The sequence below is a fragment of the Nerophis ophidion genome, linkage group LG05 (assembly GCF_033978795.1).
Source record: "Nerophis ophidion isolate RoL-2023_Sa linkage group LG05, RoL_Noph_v1.0, whole genome shotgun sequence".
In the NCBI taxonomy this organism is placed as follows: domain Eukaryota; kingdom Metazoa; phylum Chordata; class Actinopteri; order Syngnathiformes; family Syngnathidae; genus Nerophis; species Nerophis ophidion.
The window spans coordinates 3,101,177-3,118,676 of NC_084615.1; the positions used below are offsets into that span (position 1 = coordinate 3,101,177).

The window sequence follows — 17,500 nt, forward strand, 5'->3', positions numbered from 1 at the left end:
CGTTGTGCGATTCAGAAACGATGTGTCACTTTTTTTTAATTCATTCATCCATCCATTTTCTACCGCTTATTCCCTTTTAGGGTCACGGGGGGCGCTGGCGCCTATCTCAGCTACAATCGGGCGGAAGGCAAATCGATTTTTAAAAATTTTTAAAGTTTTATTTTTATCATTCCAACAAAACAATACACAGCAATACCATAACAATGCAATCCAATTCCAAAACCAAACCTGACCCAGCAACACTCAGAACTGCAATAAACAGAACAATTGAGAGGAGACACAAAAACGACACAGAACAAAACAAAAGTAGTGAAACAAAAATGAATATCATCAACAACAGTATCAATATTAGTTATAATTTCAGCATAGCAGTGATTAAAAATCCCTCATTGACATTATCATTAGACATTTATAAAAATAATAAAAAAGAACAATAGTGTGACAGTGGCTTACACTTGCATGGCATCTCATAAGCTGGACAACACACTGTGTCCAATGTTTTCACAAAGATAAAATAAGTCATATTTTTGGTTTGTTTAAAAGTTAAAGCAAATTTACATTATTGCAATCAGTTGATAAAACATTGTCCTTTACAATTATAAAAGCTTTTTACAAAAATCTACTACTCTGCATGTCAGCAGACTGGGGTAGATCCTGCTGAAATCTTATTTATTGAATAAATACAGAATCCTTTTGAATCGGAAAAATATCGTTTTTGAATGGAGAATCGCGTTGAACCGAAAAAAAAAATTGATTTATAATCAAATCGCGACCCCAAGAATCGTGGGACACCCAAAGATTCGCAGCCCTCCCTCACACACACATTTCTTTTACATATAAGATGTCCGGGTCCACTGGACCTGGGGCTAATAGAAGTGTGGAAAATGATGTTCTGTGTCCCACCCACCCACACCCACACACCCACACACCCACACACCCACACACCCACACACACACACACACACACACACACACACACACACACACACACACACACACACACACACACACACACACACACACACACACACACACACACACACACACTAATACAAAATAACCAACCCTTGCTGTGATTCCTGCTTTGCACACTGTTGGCATTCTCTCCATGAGCTGCAAGAGGTAGTCACCTGAACTGGTTTTCAGTTCACAGGTGTGCTTGAAGCTCATGGAGAGAATGCACAGAGTGTGCAAAGCAGTAATCACAGCAAGGGTTGGTTATTTTGAAGAAACTAGAATATAAAACATGTTTTCAGTTATTTCACCTTTTTTGTGTTAAGTACATAACTCCACATAGTTTTGATGTGACAATCTACAATGTAAATAGTCATGAAAATAAAGAAAACACACAAAATGAGAAGGTGTTTCAGTTTTGAGCATTTCAGCAAAAAAGTACAGTAATACATGTGCATACTTTGACCTTTGGTGGAAAAAGTTTGGACACCCTGAAGTAAGTTTATAAAGTATGGATATTTTGATTTGAGAAAGGATTTTGGACAATAAAGATCTAGCATCGGTGGTATGGATATTTCAGTAAGTGAAGGGAACGTCAGCCACCGAGTAACACCATCCTGAGATGTAAAAAATGAATTGTTGAAGAAGTGGCGTGTATTTGTTCAAGTGAATCTTTTTTAAAGAGTCAGCTGGGATAGGCTCCAGCTCCCCGCACGACCCCGTGAGGATGGAGTTCTTAAGAGGAACACGGTACCTTCAAATGGCATCTCACATGAAGTTTGGCTGGAAGTTCCCAAGGCCTCTTTGTCCTCTCCTTCACACTTTGTCGTGTGGCCCGCTGCTCTTGCGTCACGTCCGTCTCCGTCCTTCAGCAAATGCTCCCTTTTCTGCAACTTCATTTCCAGCAGGGCTATCATCTCGTCTTTCGCCGTCAGCTCCCTGCAATAGTCCCGCATGCATTGGTCAAATACTTCTGTGATCTCCAACACGGCACATCTGAGGACAGTGTCCATAGTCGTGGTTATCTGGGCCCTGAACGCTGTCGACAGGTAGTTTGTCATCGCTGCGGACGCAGGGTCAGTGGATGTCCTTCCTGGGTGACATAAGAGAAGGTCATTGTCAGGATCAAACACTGATGACATCTATCAAACAGACAAGAAGCAAGGAATCATGCAGAGACAGAGTTCAATTTTGCTCAATGAGGAGAGACGTATTGGGCTGTACACTCAGTTCCAGTTCCAACATACGAACTAAGGCACAGCCCACGTGCTCCACTTTTTATTTGGGAGGTCCCTGGTTACATTACTGAGGCTGCTTCTGAAGGAAGGGGGTAATTTCAGCAGCCCCAGTTGGACACAATATGATTATTCAGAAATGGAAATGTGCTGACACTCGTGATATCGCCCTGTCTCTGCTTTGTCTGCATCAAGGTACTCGATGTTCGCCCCTGGCAGTCAGCACGCCGGGTCTGGACACAAACCCTGATACGAGACGACTCGCTATCCAAGATTGCAAGTTGTCGCTTCGCACAGATAGAAGAAGAGTACAACTTTAGCACAATTGATAATAACTATAGCAACGGCCTTTAAGCACAAGAGTTGTGTGATAACTTATACTTAATTATTTTAACAGTCAGAGTGAGTGATGAACATTATTTGGTTACACTTGGACGGCAATAACAAGAACAGAATACATTTATTTATTGATGTAACTTATAAATGTCTATCGATATAATGTTATGTGCTTTTTGTTGTTGAAACATTATCAACTGCACTGCATAATAATGCAAATGTTTTATGCCAAACAAAACACCTACTCGTTATTCAAAGGTGTGATTGGCAGAGTATTAAAATAAGTAGGAAAATACAGTACAAGGCACACCTACAACAACCCAGGAGGGGTTTTTAATTGTTGCTATATAAAATACAAAATTAAAATCAAACTATGTTTTATAGTACATCTAGTTATAGCTTTTCAATATGAAAAAAGAGGAATGCTTTATTTTTATATATTCTAGAATTATATTAAAAAACAATCATACTGTGCTTTTGTTTTGTTTAAATATAATTTTAGAATACAAAAAAAAAAAGAAAAAGAAAATATATACGTTTTTTTTTTCTTTCTCTTAATCCAAACAAGAAAGTCCAATAACCAAAACATGGACTTACCAAACACGGTCAGTCTAAGTTTGTTTAATTTAATTAAATGTTCGTTTCATAAAGGGAAATTTAAAAAAAGAGAAAAAGACTGGTTAATTTGAATATCATTTTTGAAGGACAACTTAAAAACAGTTTTTCATTTTTTGCAGTTGAAGAGCAATAGCAACAGCTAAAAAGACGTTTTGATATTATATTTCATATAACTATAATTTATATCCCCAGTAAACAGAAACGACAAAACAGACCAAAAGGGAGTTGTTTATTTTCAAAGTAAAAGCGGAGATTATTACTTTTTTTTTTCTCTATTCATGAAAAGAAAGTCCAATAACCAAAACATAGACTGAACCAACACAGTCAGTCTAAGTTCGTTTCATTTAATTCAAAGTTCGTTTCATTAATGGAAATAAAACATAAAAAAAGGTTTATTTAAATTTCATTTTAGAAGGAAAATTGAAAATCTGAGTTTTTAATTTTTTGCAATTGAAGAACAATAGCAACATCTAAAAAATGGTTTGATTTTATATTTAATATAACTCCAATTAAAATCCCCAGTAAACCGAAAGAGAAAAACAAACCAAAAGGGAGTTGTTTATTTTCAAAGTAAAAGCGGAGATAATGACTAGAGCAGGTGTGTGCCTGGCTCAACTGTCTTTATACGGGGAATACATTTTAGGCACAGCATGACAACTTATATTCAAAGACATCTTGACCCACTTATCTCTCGAAAGGCCACCACACAATGACCGTCTTCTCTTTAGAAAAACTGCAACTTCCGCTTTTGGTGTCGAACTAAGAAAAAACATATTTTCACGTTTCTGATAAATTGTGCATTGACGTTTTTTTTTTTTGTAGAAGTCAGTCCTCGTTGTTCCGTGTCTCAAAGTGTTTCAATGCAGGGTTCCAAAGACACTTTTAGCCAGAGCAATTACTTTATTTAACAAAATATAAACCGGTGTCAACCATTTTGATCTGTTATCCTGTTTCCATTTGCTACTAACTTAAAGTCCTACTGAAAGCCACTACTTGCCACCATAGTTTATATATCAATGATGAAATATTCACATTGCAACACATGCCAATACGCCCACTTTAGTTTACTAAATTGCAATTTTAAATTTTCCGCGAGTTTCTTGTTGAAAATGTCGTGGAATGATGACTCGTATGATGACTCGTGCGCGTGACTTCACGGACTATCAGGAAATATTAGCCCAGCACCAAACACGGCTAAAGGTCGTCTCTTTTCATCGCATAATTACACAGTAATTTGGACATCTGTGTTGCTGAATTTTTTGCTATTTGTTCAATTAATAATGGAGACTATAAAGAAGAATGCTGTTGGTGGAAAGTGATGGATTGCAGCTGTCTTTAGCACAGAGACACAGCCGCTGTTTCTTTGTTTTTAACACAGAGCGGTCAAGCGAACATGTTTCTCTACGTCAACCAGCATGTTTTTGGATGGGAAAATTGTGATGTATATCTTACCGGAGACATCATTGGATTATTTGTCCTCCTGCAGTAGCTGTTTAAAAGGGCAGCTGTGAGCTTGGCTCCACGGCTTCTCTCTGAGACACTGGGTGTTCACCGCAGCCATCCGACCTCGAGGTATGTCTTTACAATCTCACTAAAACACTATTAAAACAATAAGCAGATAAGGGATCTTCCAGAATTATCCTAGTAAATGTGTCTAATTACATCTGAAACGCTCACACTGCCACCGCCCAGAGCCGTCGCTTTTTATTTTATTTTATTATTATTATTTATTTCTAGTCCTTCGCTATCAATATCATCATCCACAATCTTTCATCCTCGCTCAAATTATTGGGGAAATTATCGTTTTCTCAGTCTGAATAGCTCTTGCTGCTGGAGGCTCCCATTAAAAACAATGTGAGGACGTGAGGAGCCCTCACCCTTGTGATGTCATCGTCTGCGACTTCCGGTAAAGGCGAGGCTTTTTTATCAGCACCAAAGGTTGCAAACTTTATCGTGGATGTTCTCTACTAAATCCTTTCAGCAAAAATATTGCAATATGGCCAAATGATGAAGTATGACACATAGAATGGACCTGCTGTCCACGTTTAAATAAGAACATCTCATTTCAGTAGGCCTTTAAATTGTTCTCATAAGAAATAACATTTTTTAGAAATGTATTGCTCTTCCATAGCAAAAATAATGCTTTGTTGTATTAATTTATTTGTCTTTATTTTAAAATGAATAAAAAAAAACAGTCCAATTTTAGTTTTTCCATTTCCGTCTGTCAAAGTGGCATCCAGTGCATTATTGTGATTCGTCACACTGGAAAGAATACGGTGCAGATCTTTAACTTGTTTTCATTCATTAATGTTTTATTTATCTCCTTCATTGACATGCATTTTTGATCAATTGACAATTAAACTCTATCAACTAAACACATATTTACACACCTATGCTTGAGAAGGAACAGGATGAAGAACATATTTTATTTCCTGCCCCCTTCAATATAGTAAGTAGTTAATGGATAGCCCAGATTCACAAGCATACAAACCATAATATAAATATATATATATATATATATATATATATATGCTCACTCAATTTCAATAACTAACTTACATTTGGAACACAGTTTTCACAGCTTTTTGGTTGTTAGAGGTAGAGAGTCTTTTAACTTAGAGTTCTAATTCTTTTTTAAAGGCACAAAAAACAGGTCAGCTATTGAGAAACTTACATTTATAAATATAAAACTTAGCCAATAGTATAATGAGGTTGCAAAAGTAAAATTCCTTTTCATTTTTGTTTTCATACAGTGTAAATCCATCCATCCATCCATTTTCTATCACTTATTCCCTTTGGGGTCACAGAGGGCGCTGGTGCCTATCTCAGCTACAATCGGGCAGAAGGCAGGGTACACCCTGGACAAGTCGCCACCTCATCGCAGGGCCAACACAGATAGACAGACAACATTCACACACTAGGGACCATTTAGTGTTGCCAATCAACCTATCCCCAGGTGCATGTCTTTGGAGGTGGGAGGGGCCTATCCCCAGGTGCATGTCTTTGGAGGTGGGAGGGGCCTATCCCCAGGTGCATGTCCCTGGAGGTGGGAGGGGCCTATCCCCAGGTGCATGTCTTTGGAGATGGGAGAAAGCCGGAGTAGAACCTAACAGTCACGGGGAGAACATGCAAACTCACCACATAAAGATCCTGAGCCTGGGATTGAACCCTAGACTACACAGGACTTTCGTGTTGTGAGGCAGACGCACTAACCCCTCTACCACCGTGCTGCCCCAGTGTAAATCCAAATCGCCTAATTAAACATTTGGGTTGTCTCTCCACTTCAGAGCGCATGCCTGTAACGTGTGTGACGTCATTGGAGTGTCCAGCAGAAGTTTGTCCTGAACTTTGTCTGTCAGGCGACCATAAAAACTGCCAGTCTTTTTCTCGATAAAAACCTGACTCGGAATCGAGTCCGCTCGACAACACTCGGTAAACATCGGCCCGTCTCTTAATCACATGTTATGAAATCATCAATTTACCTGCTAATAGACAGTTTGTCTTCTCAATGTTAACCAGCTTCTTGTGTTTCATTCCAGCGACGTCATCTTTGAGTGCGGCAAATGCTACATTTTGCAAAGGCAGGTATATGAATCTAGTAAAAAACAAGACTTAGTTGTGTTGTATGAACAGTTTCTTCCAGCCAGCGACGCCACGGACTTTAAACTCCCGCCGCGGCAATATTCCAAACATCCCACTTCCGCTTTACTTCCTCGTTTTCTTTATATTAAGCTCCCAGCCTCTTCTTCTTCTTTACTTCTCTGGTTTGACATTGTCATTTAGAAAGAGCACACCGCCACCTACTGGACTGGAGCGTGGAGGTGTCCACAGCAATGGACTTGTTAAAAGTAGACGCAGAAATTAGGGCGCCATCTTGAAGTGGTGATGAGGAGCCGGCGAGCAGCATAAAGTGACAGTTGACAGGTAGAAAACAAAGATGCTAAAGTGACAGTTGACAGGTAGAAAACAAAGATGCTAAAGTGACAGTTGACAGGTAGAAAACAAAGATGCTAAAGTGACAGTTGACAGGTAGAAAACAAAGATGCTAAAGTGACAGTTGACAGGTAGAAAACAAAGAAGCTAAAGTGACAATTGACAGGTAGAAAACAAAGATGCTAAAGTGACAGTTGACAGGTAGAAAACAAAGATGCTAAAGTGACAGTTGACAGGTAGAAAACAAAGATGCTAAAGTGACAGTAGAAAACAAAGATGCTAAAGTGACAGTTGACAGGTAGAAAACAAAGATGCTAAAGTGACAGTTGACAGGTAGAAAACAAAGATGCTGAAGTGACAGTTGACAGGTAGAAAACAAAGATGCTAAAGTGACAGTTGACAGGTAGAAAACAAAGATGCTAAAGTGACAGTTGACAGGTAGAAAACAAAGATGCTAAAGTGACAGTTGACAGGTAGAAAACAAAGATGCTAAAGTGACAGTTGACAGGTAGAAAACAAAGATGCTAAAGTGAAAGTTGACAGGTAGAAAACAAAGATGCTAAAGTGACAGTTGACAGGTAGAAAACAAAGATGCTAAAGTGACAGTTGACAGGTAGAAAACAAAGATGCTAAAGTGACAGTTGACAGGTAGAAAACAAAGATGCTAAAGTGACAGTTGACAGGTAGAAAACAAAGATGCTAAAGTGACAGTTGACAGGTAGAAAACAAAGATGCTAAAGTGACAGTTGACAGGTAGAAAACAAAGAAGCTAAAGTGACAATTGACAGGTAGAAAACAAAGATGCTAAAGTGACAGTTGACAGGTAGAAAACAAAGATGCTAAAGTGACAGTTGACAGGTAGAAAACAAAGATGCTAAAGTGACAGTAGAAAACAAAGATGCTAAAGTGACAGTTGACAGGTAGAAAACAAAGATGCTAAAGTGACAGTTGACAGGTAGAAAACAAAGATGCTGAAGTGACAGTTGACAGGTAGAAAACAAAGATGCTAAAGTGACAGTTGACAGGTAGAAAACAAAGATGCTAAAGTGACAGTTGACAGGTAGAAAACAAAGATGCTAAAGTGACAGTTGACAGGTAGAAAACAAAGATGCTAAAGTGACAGTTGACAGGTAGAAAACAAAGATGCTAAAGTGACAGTTGACAGGTAGAAAACAAAGATGCTAAAGTGACAGTAGAAAACAAAGATGCTAAAGTGACAGTTGACAGGTAGAAAACAAAGATGCTAAAGTGACAGTAGAAAACAAAGATGCTAAAGTGAGAGTTGACAGGTAGAAAACAAAGATGGTGTTCAGTGTTTTCCTGCTCTAATGAGCAGACTGTTGAAATTAGTAATGGGGGATTACTTTTCACAAGTAAGATTTAACATGAACGTACTATTGCTTGTATTTAGTGAAAAGAATATTAGCACAGAGTTGAGCAGCAAAGATCTTCAATAGTTCTGAATCGTTGCCGCTGGTAAACAAGATTATGACCATAATAGATTTGCTTGTCAGTGAAATTATTAAGTGTGATATAAATATTAGATATCATTGTAAAAAAATGAACCTTCAGTGTGCATATTGTATATAGTTCTCTGCAAACCTAGGAAATGTTCTATTTTGTCTTCATTATTTTGTCAGAATGCACCAGAATGCTTCATTTGAACGTGAAAATCACAAAGAAATCTTCTGGGGGAGGAGACGCCTCTGCAGGGTTTGCTTTACAAACTTTCAGCCTCACCTAAAACAAAATTCCCCTGCAAAGTACAAGACAATACTTTCTTCACAGTATAATTGTAACCAGGAATAAGTCTTCAAGTAACAATATTCAAATACTGACATTTTTAGGTAAGACAGAATTTGTTTTTATTCTGAATCGAGTGAAACAGATTGGTGGTTTTAGGAAAAAGGATCCATGCAAAGCTGCATTAAACAAAGAGAGAAGTGTTTCAAGCATAAGCATAAGGTGAGTTATTTGTGCAGTCCTTTGAGACATTTGTGATTTGGGGCTATATAAATAAACATTGATTGATTGATTATTATCAGTTTGCTTCTTGATACTACTCAAATGTGACTCTTCAACACAGCTGGAATGTTGTTTTGGCCAAGGACCTCCATCTCAACCAAAGGTAGTGTTATTCCACGCCACATTACTCGCACCCATGTCGAAAAAATTGATGTAAATCCTGTAATGACAGAGACAGAAATATGTCAAGTCAACGCTTTTCAAACTTTTTCCAACAAGTAGCACATCCAAAATGAATATTTTAATAATTACTAGTTTGTTATATACTTTACTATCATGGTTCGGCTTTGAATATGTGGTCCAAACTTGCAGGCCATTGACTTGTGGCCTATTAGGCGAGTAACTTTTTATCAACTGAGTCCATGTGGTGATATCCTTTACATACTGATGTCGCTTTTTAACGCAGTACCGCCTGAGGAATCGACGGTCAATGTTGGCTTTCGACCTTGCCGCTTACATGCAGTGATTTCTCCAGATTCTCTAATCTTTTTGATGACATTACGGACTGCAGCTGGTGAAATCCCTAAATTCCTTGCAATAGCGGGTTGAGAAATGTTGTTCTTAAGTAAATAATTTGCTTGTCATGTGTTGACAAAGTGGTGACCCTCGCCCCGTCCTTGTTTGTGAATGACTGAGCATTTCATGGAAGCTGCTTTTAAAGTCAACCGTGGCACCCACCTGTTCCCAATTAGCCTGTTCACCTGTGGGATGTTCCAAATAAGTGTTTGCTGAGCATTCCTCAACTTTATCAGTCTTTTTTGCCACTTGTGCCAGCTTTTTTGAAACATGTTGCAAGCCATAAAATTACAAATGAGCTAATATCTGCAAAAAATAAAGTTTACCAGTTCGAACATTAAAAAGCTTATCTTTGCAGTCTATTGAATTGAGTATAGGTTGAAAATCATTTGCAAATCATTGTATTCTGTTTTTATTTACCATTTACACAACATGCCAACTTCACTGCTTTTGGCTTTTGTACTTGAAGTCCTGCACCAAGGGCAGGATCCCATCCTGTCCAGGTGGGGAACCAGACAAAAAGTAGCTCAAAAAACCATAATTAGTAAAGTGGTACTAGTACCAGTTTGAGAATAGTTTCTATTCACCTGAGGTCACGTCTGGCTCATTAATTATGCGAGGAATAGTGGGCCAGCGAGCGGCTGCTGTCAGAGCGTTACAGGTGGCATTCTGCCTTTGTCGAAGAAAATGTCCTATGCTTGCCTTGTTTTTGGCTGTTGAAATGTTCAAATGGTGAAAAGGATAAAAGTTTCTTCAGAGTTCCTCGAGAGGTAACCAAGAAGGCCGAAAGATGTCAAGATTTTACAAAAGACAACGAGAAAAGTGGCACACAGTCCAGTCCAAGGGTGCAGCTTTGATTGATTGATTGATACTTGTATTAGTAGATTGCACAGTACAGTACATATTATTAGTAGATTGCACAGTACAGTACATATTATTAGTAGATTGTACAGTACAGTACATATTATTAGTAGATTGCACAGTACAGTACATATTATTAGTAGATTGCACAGTACAGTACATATTATTAGTAGACTGCACAGTACAGTACATATTATTAGTAGATTGCACAGTACAGTACATATTATTAGTAGACTGCACAGTACAGTACATATTATTAGTAGATTGCACAGTACAGTACATATTATTAGTAGATTGTACAGTACAGTACATATTATTAGTAGATTGCACAGTACAGTACATATTATTAGTAGATTGCACAGTACAGTACATATTATTAGTAGATTGCACAGTACAGTACATATTATTAGTAGATTGCACAGTACAGTACATATTATTAGTAGATTGCACAGTACAGTACATATTATTAGTAGATTGCACAGTACAGTACATATTCCGTACAATTGACCACTAAATGGTAACACCCCAATAAGTTTTTCAACTTGTTTAAGTCGGGGTCCACGTTAATCAATTCATGGTTGAGTCAAAAAACTAACAAGTTTGCAGTAATCACTTAGTTGAAGGTTTGTTTTAACTTGTAATGTTTCCCATTTAAGTAGGTTCTTGATATTATTATAAAATATTATATTATGTTTATAAACTCAAGAAATATGTCACACATTATGACCAACGTATGATCCTGTAACTACTTGGTATCGGATCGATATCTAAATGTGTGGTATCATCCAAAACTAATGTCAAGTATCAAAGAAGAGAAGAATAAGTGATTTTTACATTTGAACAGAAAGTGTAGATAGAACATGTTAAAACAGAAAACAGGTCGACACCTACCCTTTATATCAGTATATTTTTAACCATATTATTATTGCTTTATTGGGTATCGTATTTTATTGTATGATCCTGTAACTACTTGGTATCGGATCGATATCTAAATGTTTGGTATCATCCAAAACTAATGTAAAGTATCAAAGAAGAGAATAATAAGTGATTATTACATTTGAACAGAAGTGTAGATAGAACATGTTCAAAGAGAAAATAAGCAGATATTAACAGTAAATGAACAATTAGATTAATAATCCATTTTTACAGTTTGTCCCTCATAATGTGTACAAAATAATAGGTGTATAAATGACACAATATGTTACTGCAGACATCAGCAGACTAGTTAGGAGTCTTTGTGCAGGGACGGCGTGGCACAGTGGGAGAGTGGCCGTGCGCAACCCGAGTGTCCCTGGTTCAAATCCCACCTAGTACCAACTTCGTCACCTCCGTTGTGTCCTGAGCAAGACACTTCACCCTTGCTCCTGATGGGTGCTGGTTGGCGCCTTGCATGGCAGCTCCCTCCATCAGTGTGTGAATGTGTGTGTGAATGTGGAAGTAGTGTCAAAGCACTTTGAGTACCTTGAAGGTAGAAAAGTGCGATACAAGTACAACCCATACATCATTTACTTAAAAGTATTGAAATACATTTTGGTATCGAAAATGGTACCAAAATATTGGTATGGAGACAAGCTTATTATGTACCGTGAGATTCGATGTTGTTACATCCTATAAATGAATCTTTCAACTCGTACACAATGTTGAGTTATATATATTATATTTTGATAAAGACAAGTAAAACATGAGTACTCATAAACGGTGTGTACAACAACAACAACAACAACAACAACAACAACAACATCAACCACAAAAAACATGGTTTGGAAGTTAAATCATAAATGATATATGGGTTGTACTTGTATCGCACTTTTCTACCTTCAAGGTACTCAAAGCACTTTGACACTACTTCCACATTCACACACACATTCACACACTGATGGAGGGAGCTGCCATGCAAGGCGCCAACCAGCACCCATCAGGAGCAAGGGTGAAGTGTCTTGCTCAGGACACAACGGACGTGACCAGGTTGGTAGAAAGTGGGGATTTGAACCAGGGACCCTCGGGTTGCGCACAGCCACTCTCCCACTGTGCCACGCCATCCCTAAATCATGAAACGGACGGCGTGGCGAGGTTGGGAGAGTGGCTGAGCCAGCAACCTGAGAGTTCCTGGCTCAATCCCCCACCTAGTACCAACCTTGTCACATCCATTGTGTCCTTGAGCAAGACAATTCACCCTTGCTCCTGATGGGTCGTAGTTAAGGCCTATCACACTATTATGTTAGATCCACTATGGACTGGACTCTCACACTATTATGTTAGATCCACTATGGACTGGACTCTCACACTATTATTTTAGATCCACTATGGACTGGACTCTCACTATTATGTTAGATCCACTATGGACTGGACTCTCACTATTATGTTAGATCCACTATGGACTGGACTCTCACTATTATGTTAGAGCCACTATGGACTGGACTCTCACTATTATGTTAGATCCACTATGGACTGGACTCTCACACTATTATGTTAGATCCACTATGGACTGGACTCTCACACTATTATGTTAGATCCACTATGGACTGGACTCTCACTATTATGTTAGATCAACTATGGACTGGACTCTCACTATTATGTTAGATCCACTATGGACTGGACTCTCACTATTATGTTAGATCCACTATGGACTGGACTCTCACACTATTATGTTAGATCCACTATGGACTGGACTCTCACTATTATGTTAGATCCACTATGGACTGGACTCTCACTATTATGTTAGATTCACTATGGACTGGACTCTCACTATTATGTTAGATCCACTATGGACTGGACTCTCACTATTATGTTGGATCCACAATGGACTGGACTCTCACTATTATGTTAGATCCACTATGGACTGGACTGTCACTATTATGTTAGATCCACTATGGACTGTACTCTCACTATTATGTTAGATCCACTATGGACTGGACTCTCACACTATTATGTTAGATCCACTATGGACTGGACTCTCACTATTATGTTATATCCACTATGGACTGGACTCTCACACTATTATGTTAGATCCACTATGGACTGGACTCTCACTATTATGTTTGATCCACTATGGACTGGACTCTCACACTATTACGTTAGATCCACTATGGACTGGACTCTCACTATTATGTTAGATCCACTATGGACTGGACTCTCACACTATTATGTTAGATCCACTATGGACTGGACTCTCACTATTATGTTAGATCCACTATGGACTGGACTCTCACACTATTATGTTAGATCCACTATGGACTGGACTCTCACTATTATGTTAGATCCACTATGGACTGGACTCTCACTATTATGTTAGATCCACTATGGACTGGACTCTCACTATTATGTTAGATCCACTATGGACTGGACTCTCACTATTATGTTAGATCCACTATGGACTGGACTCTCACTATTATGTTAGATCCACTATGGACTGGACTCTCACTATTATGTTAGATCCACTATGGACTGGACTCTCACACTATTATGTTAGATCCACTATGGACTGGACTCTCACTATTATGTTAGATCCACTATGGACTGGACTCACACTATTATGTTAGATCCACTATGGACTGGACTCTCTCACTATTATGTTGGATCCACTATGGGCTGGACTCTCACTATTATGTTAGATCCACTATGGACTGGACTCTCACACTATTATGTTAGATCCACTATGGACTGGACTCTCACTATTATGTTAGATCCACTATAGACTGGACTCTCACACTATTATGTTAGATCCACTATGGACTGGACTCTCACTATTATGTTAGATCCACTATGGACTGGACTCTCACTATTATGTTAGATCCACTATGGACTGGACTCTCACTATTATGTTAGATCCACTATGGACTGGACTCTCACTATTATGTTAGATCCACTATGGACTGGACTCTCACTATTATGTTAGATCCACTATGGACTGGACTCTCACTATTATGTTAGATCCACTATGGACTGGACTCTCACACTATTATGTTAGATCCACTATGGACTGGACTCTCACTATTATGTTAGATCCACTATGGACTGGACTGTCACTATTATGTTAGATCCACTATGGACTGGACTCTCACTATTATGTTAGATCCACTATGGACTGGACTCTCACACTATTATGTTAGATCCACTATGGACTGGATTTTCACACTATTATGTTAGATCCACTATGGACTGGACTCTCACACTATTATGTTAGATCCACTATGGACTGGACTCTCACTATTATGTTAGATCCACTATGGACTGGACTCTCACTATTATGTTAGATCCACTAAGGACTGGACTCTCACTATTATGTTAGATCCACTAAGGACTGGACTCTCACTATTATGTTAGATCCACTATGGACTGGACTCACACTATTAAGTTAGATCCACTATGGACTGGACTCTCACTATTATGTTAGATCCACTATGGACTGGACTCACACTATTATGTTAGATCCACTATGGACTGGACTCTCACTATTATGTTAGATCCACTATGGACTGGACTCTCACACTATTATGTTAGATCCACTATGGACTGGACTCTCACACTATTATGTTAGATCCACTATGGACTGGACTCTCACTATTATGTTAGATCCACTATGGACTGGACTCTCACACTATTATGTTAGATCCACTATGGACTGGACTCTCACTATTATGTTAGATCCACTATGGACTGGACTCTCACTATTATGTTAGATCCACTATGGACTGGACTCACACTATTATGTTAGATCCACTATGGACTGGACTCTCACACTATTATGTTAGATCCACTATGGACCGGACTCTCACACTATTACGTTAGATCCACTATGGACTGGACTCTCACACTATTATGTTAGATCCACTATGGACTGGACTCTCACTATTATGTTAGATCCACTATGGACTGGACTCTCACTATTATGTTAGATCCACTATGGACTGGACTCTCACTATTATGTTAGATCCACTATGGACTGGATTTTCACACTATTATGTTAGATCCACTATGGACTGGACTCTCACACTATTATGTTAGATCCACTATGGACTGGACTCTCACTATTATGTTAGATCCACTATGGACTGGACTCACACTATTATGTTAGATCCACTATGGACTGGACTCTCACTATTATGTTAGATCCACTATGGACTGGACTCACACTATTATGTTAGATCCACTATGGACTGGACTCTCACTATTATGTTAGATCCACTATGGACTGGACTCTCACACTATTATGTTAGATCCACTATGGACTGGACTCTCACACTATTATGTTAGATCCACTATGGACTGGACTCTCACTATTATGTTAGATCCACTATGGACTGGACTCTCACTATTATGTTAGATCCACTATGGACTGGACTCTCACACTATTATGTTAGATCCACTATGGACTGGACTCTCACTATTATGTTAGATCCACTATGGACTGGACTCTCACTATTATGTTAGATCCACTATGGACTGGACTCTCACACTATTATGTTAGATCCACTATGGACTGGACTCTCACTATTATGTTAGATCCACTATGGACTGGACTCACACTATTATGTTAGATCCACTATGGACTGGACTCTCACACTATTATGTTAGATCCACTATGGACTGGACTCTCACACTATTACATTAGATCCACTATGGACTGGACTCTCACACTATTATGTTAGATCCACTATGGACTGGACTCTCACTATTATGTTAGATCCACTATGGACTGGACTCTCACTATTATGTTAGATCCACTATGGACTGGACTCTCACTATTATGTTAGATCCACTATGGACTGGACTCTCACTATTATGTTAGATCCACTATGGACTGGACTCTCACTATTATGTTAGATCCACTATGGACTGGACTCTCACTATTATGTTAGATCCACTATGGACTGGACTCTCACACTATTATGTTAGATCCACTATGGACTGGACTCTCACTATTATGTTAGATCCACTATGGACTGGACTGTCACTATTATGTTAGATCCACTATGGACTGGACTCTCACTATTATGTTAGATCCACTATGGACTGGACTCTCACACTATTATGTTAGATCCACTATGGACTGGACTCTCACACTATTATGTTAGATCCACTATGGACTGGACTCTCACACTATTATGTTAGATCCACTATGGACTGGACTCTCACTATTATGTTAGATCCACTATGGACTGGACTCTCACTATTATGTTAGATCCACTATGGACTGGACTCTCTCACTATTATGTTAGATCCACTATGGACTGGACTCTCACTATTATGTTAGATCCACTATGGACTGGACTCTCACACTATTATGTTAGATCCACTATGGACTGGACTCTCACACTATTATGTTAGATCCACTATGGACTGGACTCTCACTATTATGTTAGATCCACTATGGACTGGACTCTCACTATTATGTTAGATCCACTATGGACTGGACTCTCACACTATTATGTTAGATCCACTATGGACTGGACTCTCACTATTATGTTAGATCCACTATGGACTGGACTCTCACACTATTATGTTAGATCCACTATGGACTGGACTCTCACTATTATGTTAGATCCACTAAGGACTGGACTCTCACTATTATGTTAGATCCACTAAGGACTGGACTCTCACTATTATGTTAGATCCACTATGGACTGGACTCACACTATTAAGTTAGATCCACTATGGACTGGACTCTCACTATTATGTTAGATCCACTATGGACTGGACTCCCACACTATTATGTTAGATCCACTATGGACTGGACTCTCACTATTAGGTTAGATCCACTATGGACTGGACTCTCACACTATTATGTTAGATCCACTATGGACTGGACTCTCACACTATTATGTTAGATCCACTATGGACTGGACTCTCACTATTATGTTAGATCCACTATGGACTGGACTCTCACACTATTATGTCACACAGGTGTTTGGTGGTTTACCTGTCGGCAGTTACGCCCAGGTGTTTGTTGAGCAAGTCACACAGGAGTTTGGAGTAGCGCTTATTCTCAACAGGGCTGATCTTCCCGATGCTGTGCAAGGAGC

At 38.8% G+C, this 17,500-nt stretch overlaps 2 protein-coding genes across 2 annotated transcripts in view; both read right to left on the bottom strand.

Annotated features, from left to right (window-relative positions):
• Positions 1–6,990, bottom strand: part of LOC133552511 (zinc finger protein 250-like) — a 14,977-nt gene extending 7,987 nt beyond the window's left edge. Inside the window, exons 1-2 of the mRNA XM_061899723.1 lie at positions 6,626–6,990; positions 1,709–2,047 (exon numbers count right to left, since the gene is read on the bottom strand). Of these exons, the coding sequence (XP_061755707.1) occupies positions 1,709–2,047; positions 6,626–6,677 (391 nt within the window). The 5' untranslated portion in view covers positions 6,678–6,990. The remainder of the gene's footprint in view (positions 1–1,708; positions 2,048–6,625) is intronic.
• Positions 6,991–8,916: 1,926 nt separating this feature from the next.
• mif (macrophage migration inhibitory factor) overlaps positions 8,917–17,500 on the bottom strand; it is an 8,923-nt gene continuing 339 nt past the window's right edge. Inside the window, exons 2-3 of the mRNA XM_061899724.1 lie at positions 17,398–17,500; positions 8,917–9,261 (exon numbers count right to left, since the gene is read on the bottom strand). The exon at positions 17,398–17,500 is cut by the window's right edge and continues 70 nt beyond it. Coding sequence (XP_061755708.1) covers positions 9,195–9,261; positions 17,398–17,500 — 170 coding nt within the window. The 3' untranslated portion in view covers positions 8,917–9,194. The remainder of the gene's footprint in view (positions 9,262–17,397) is intronic.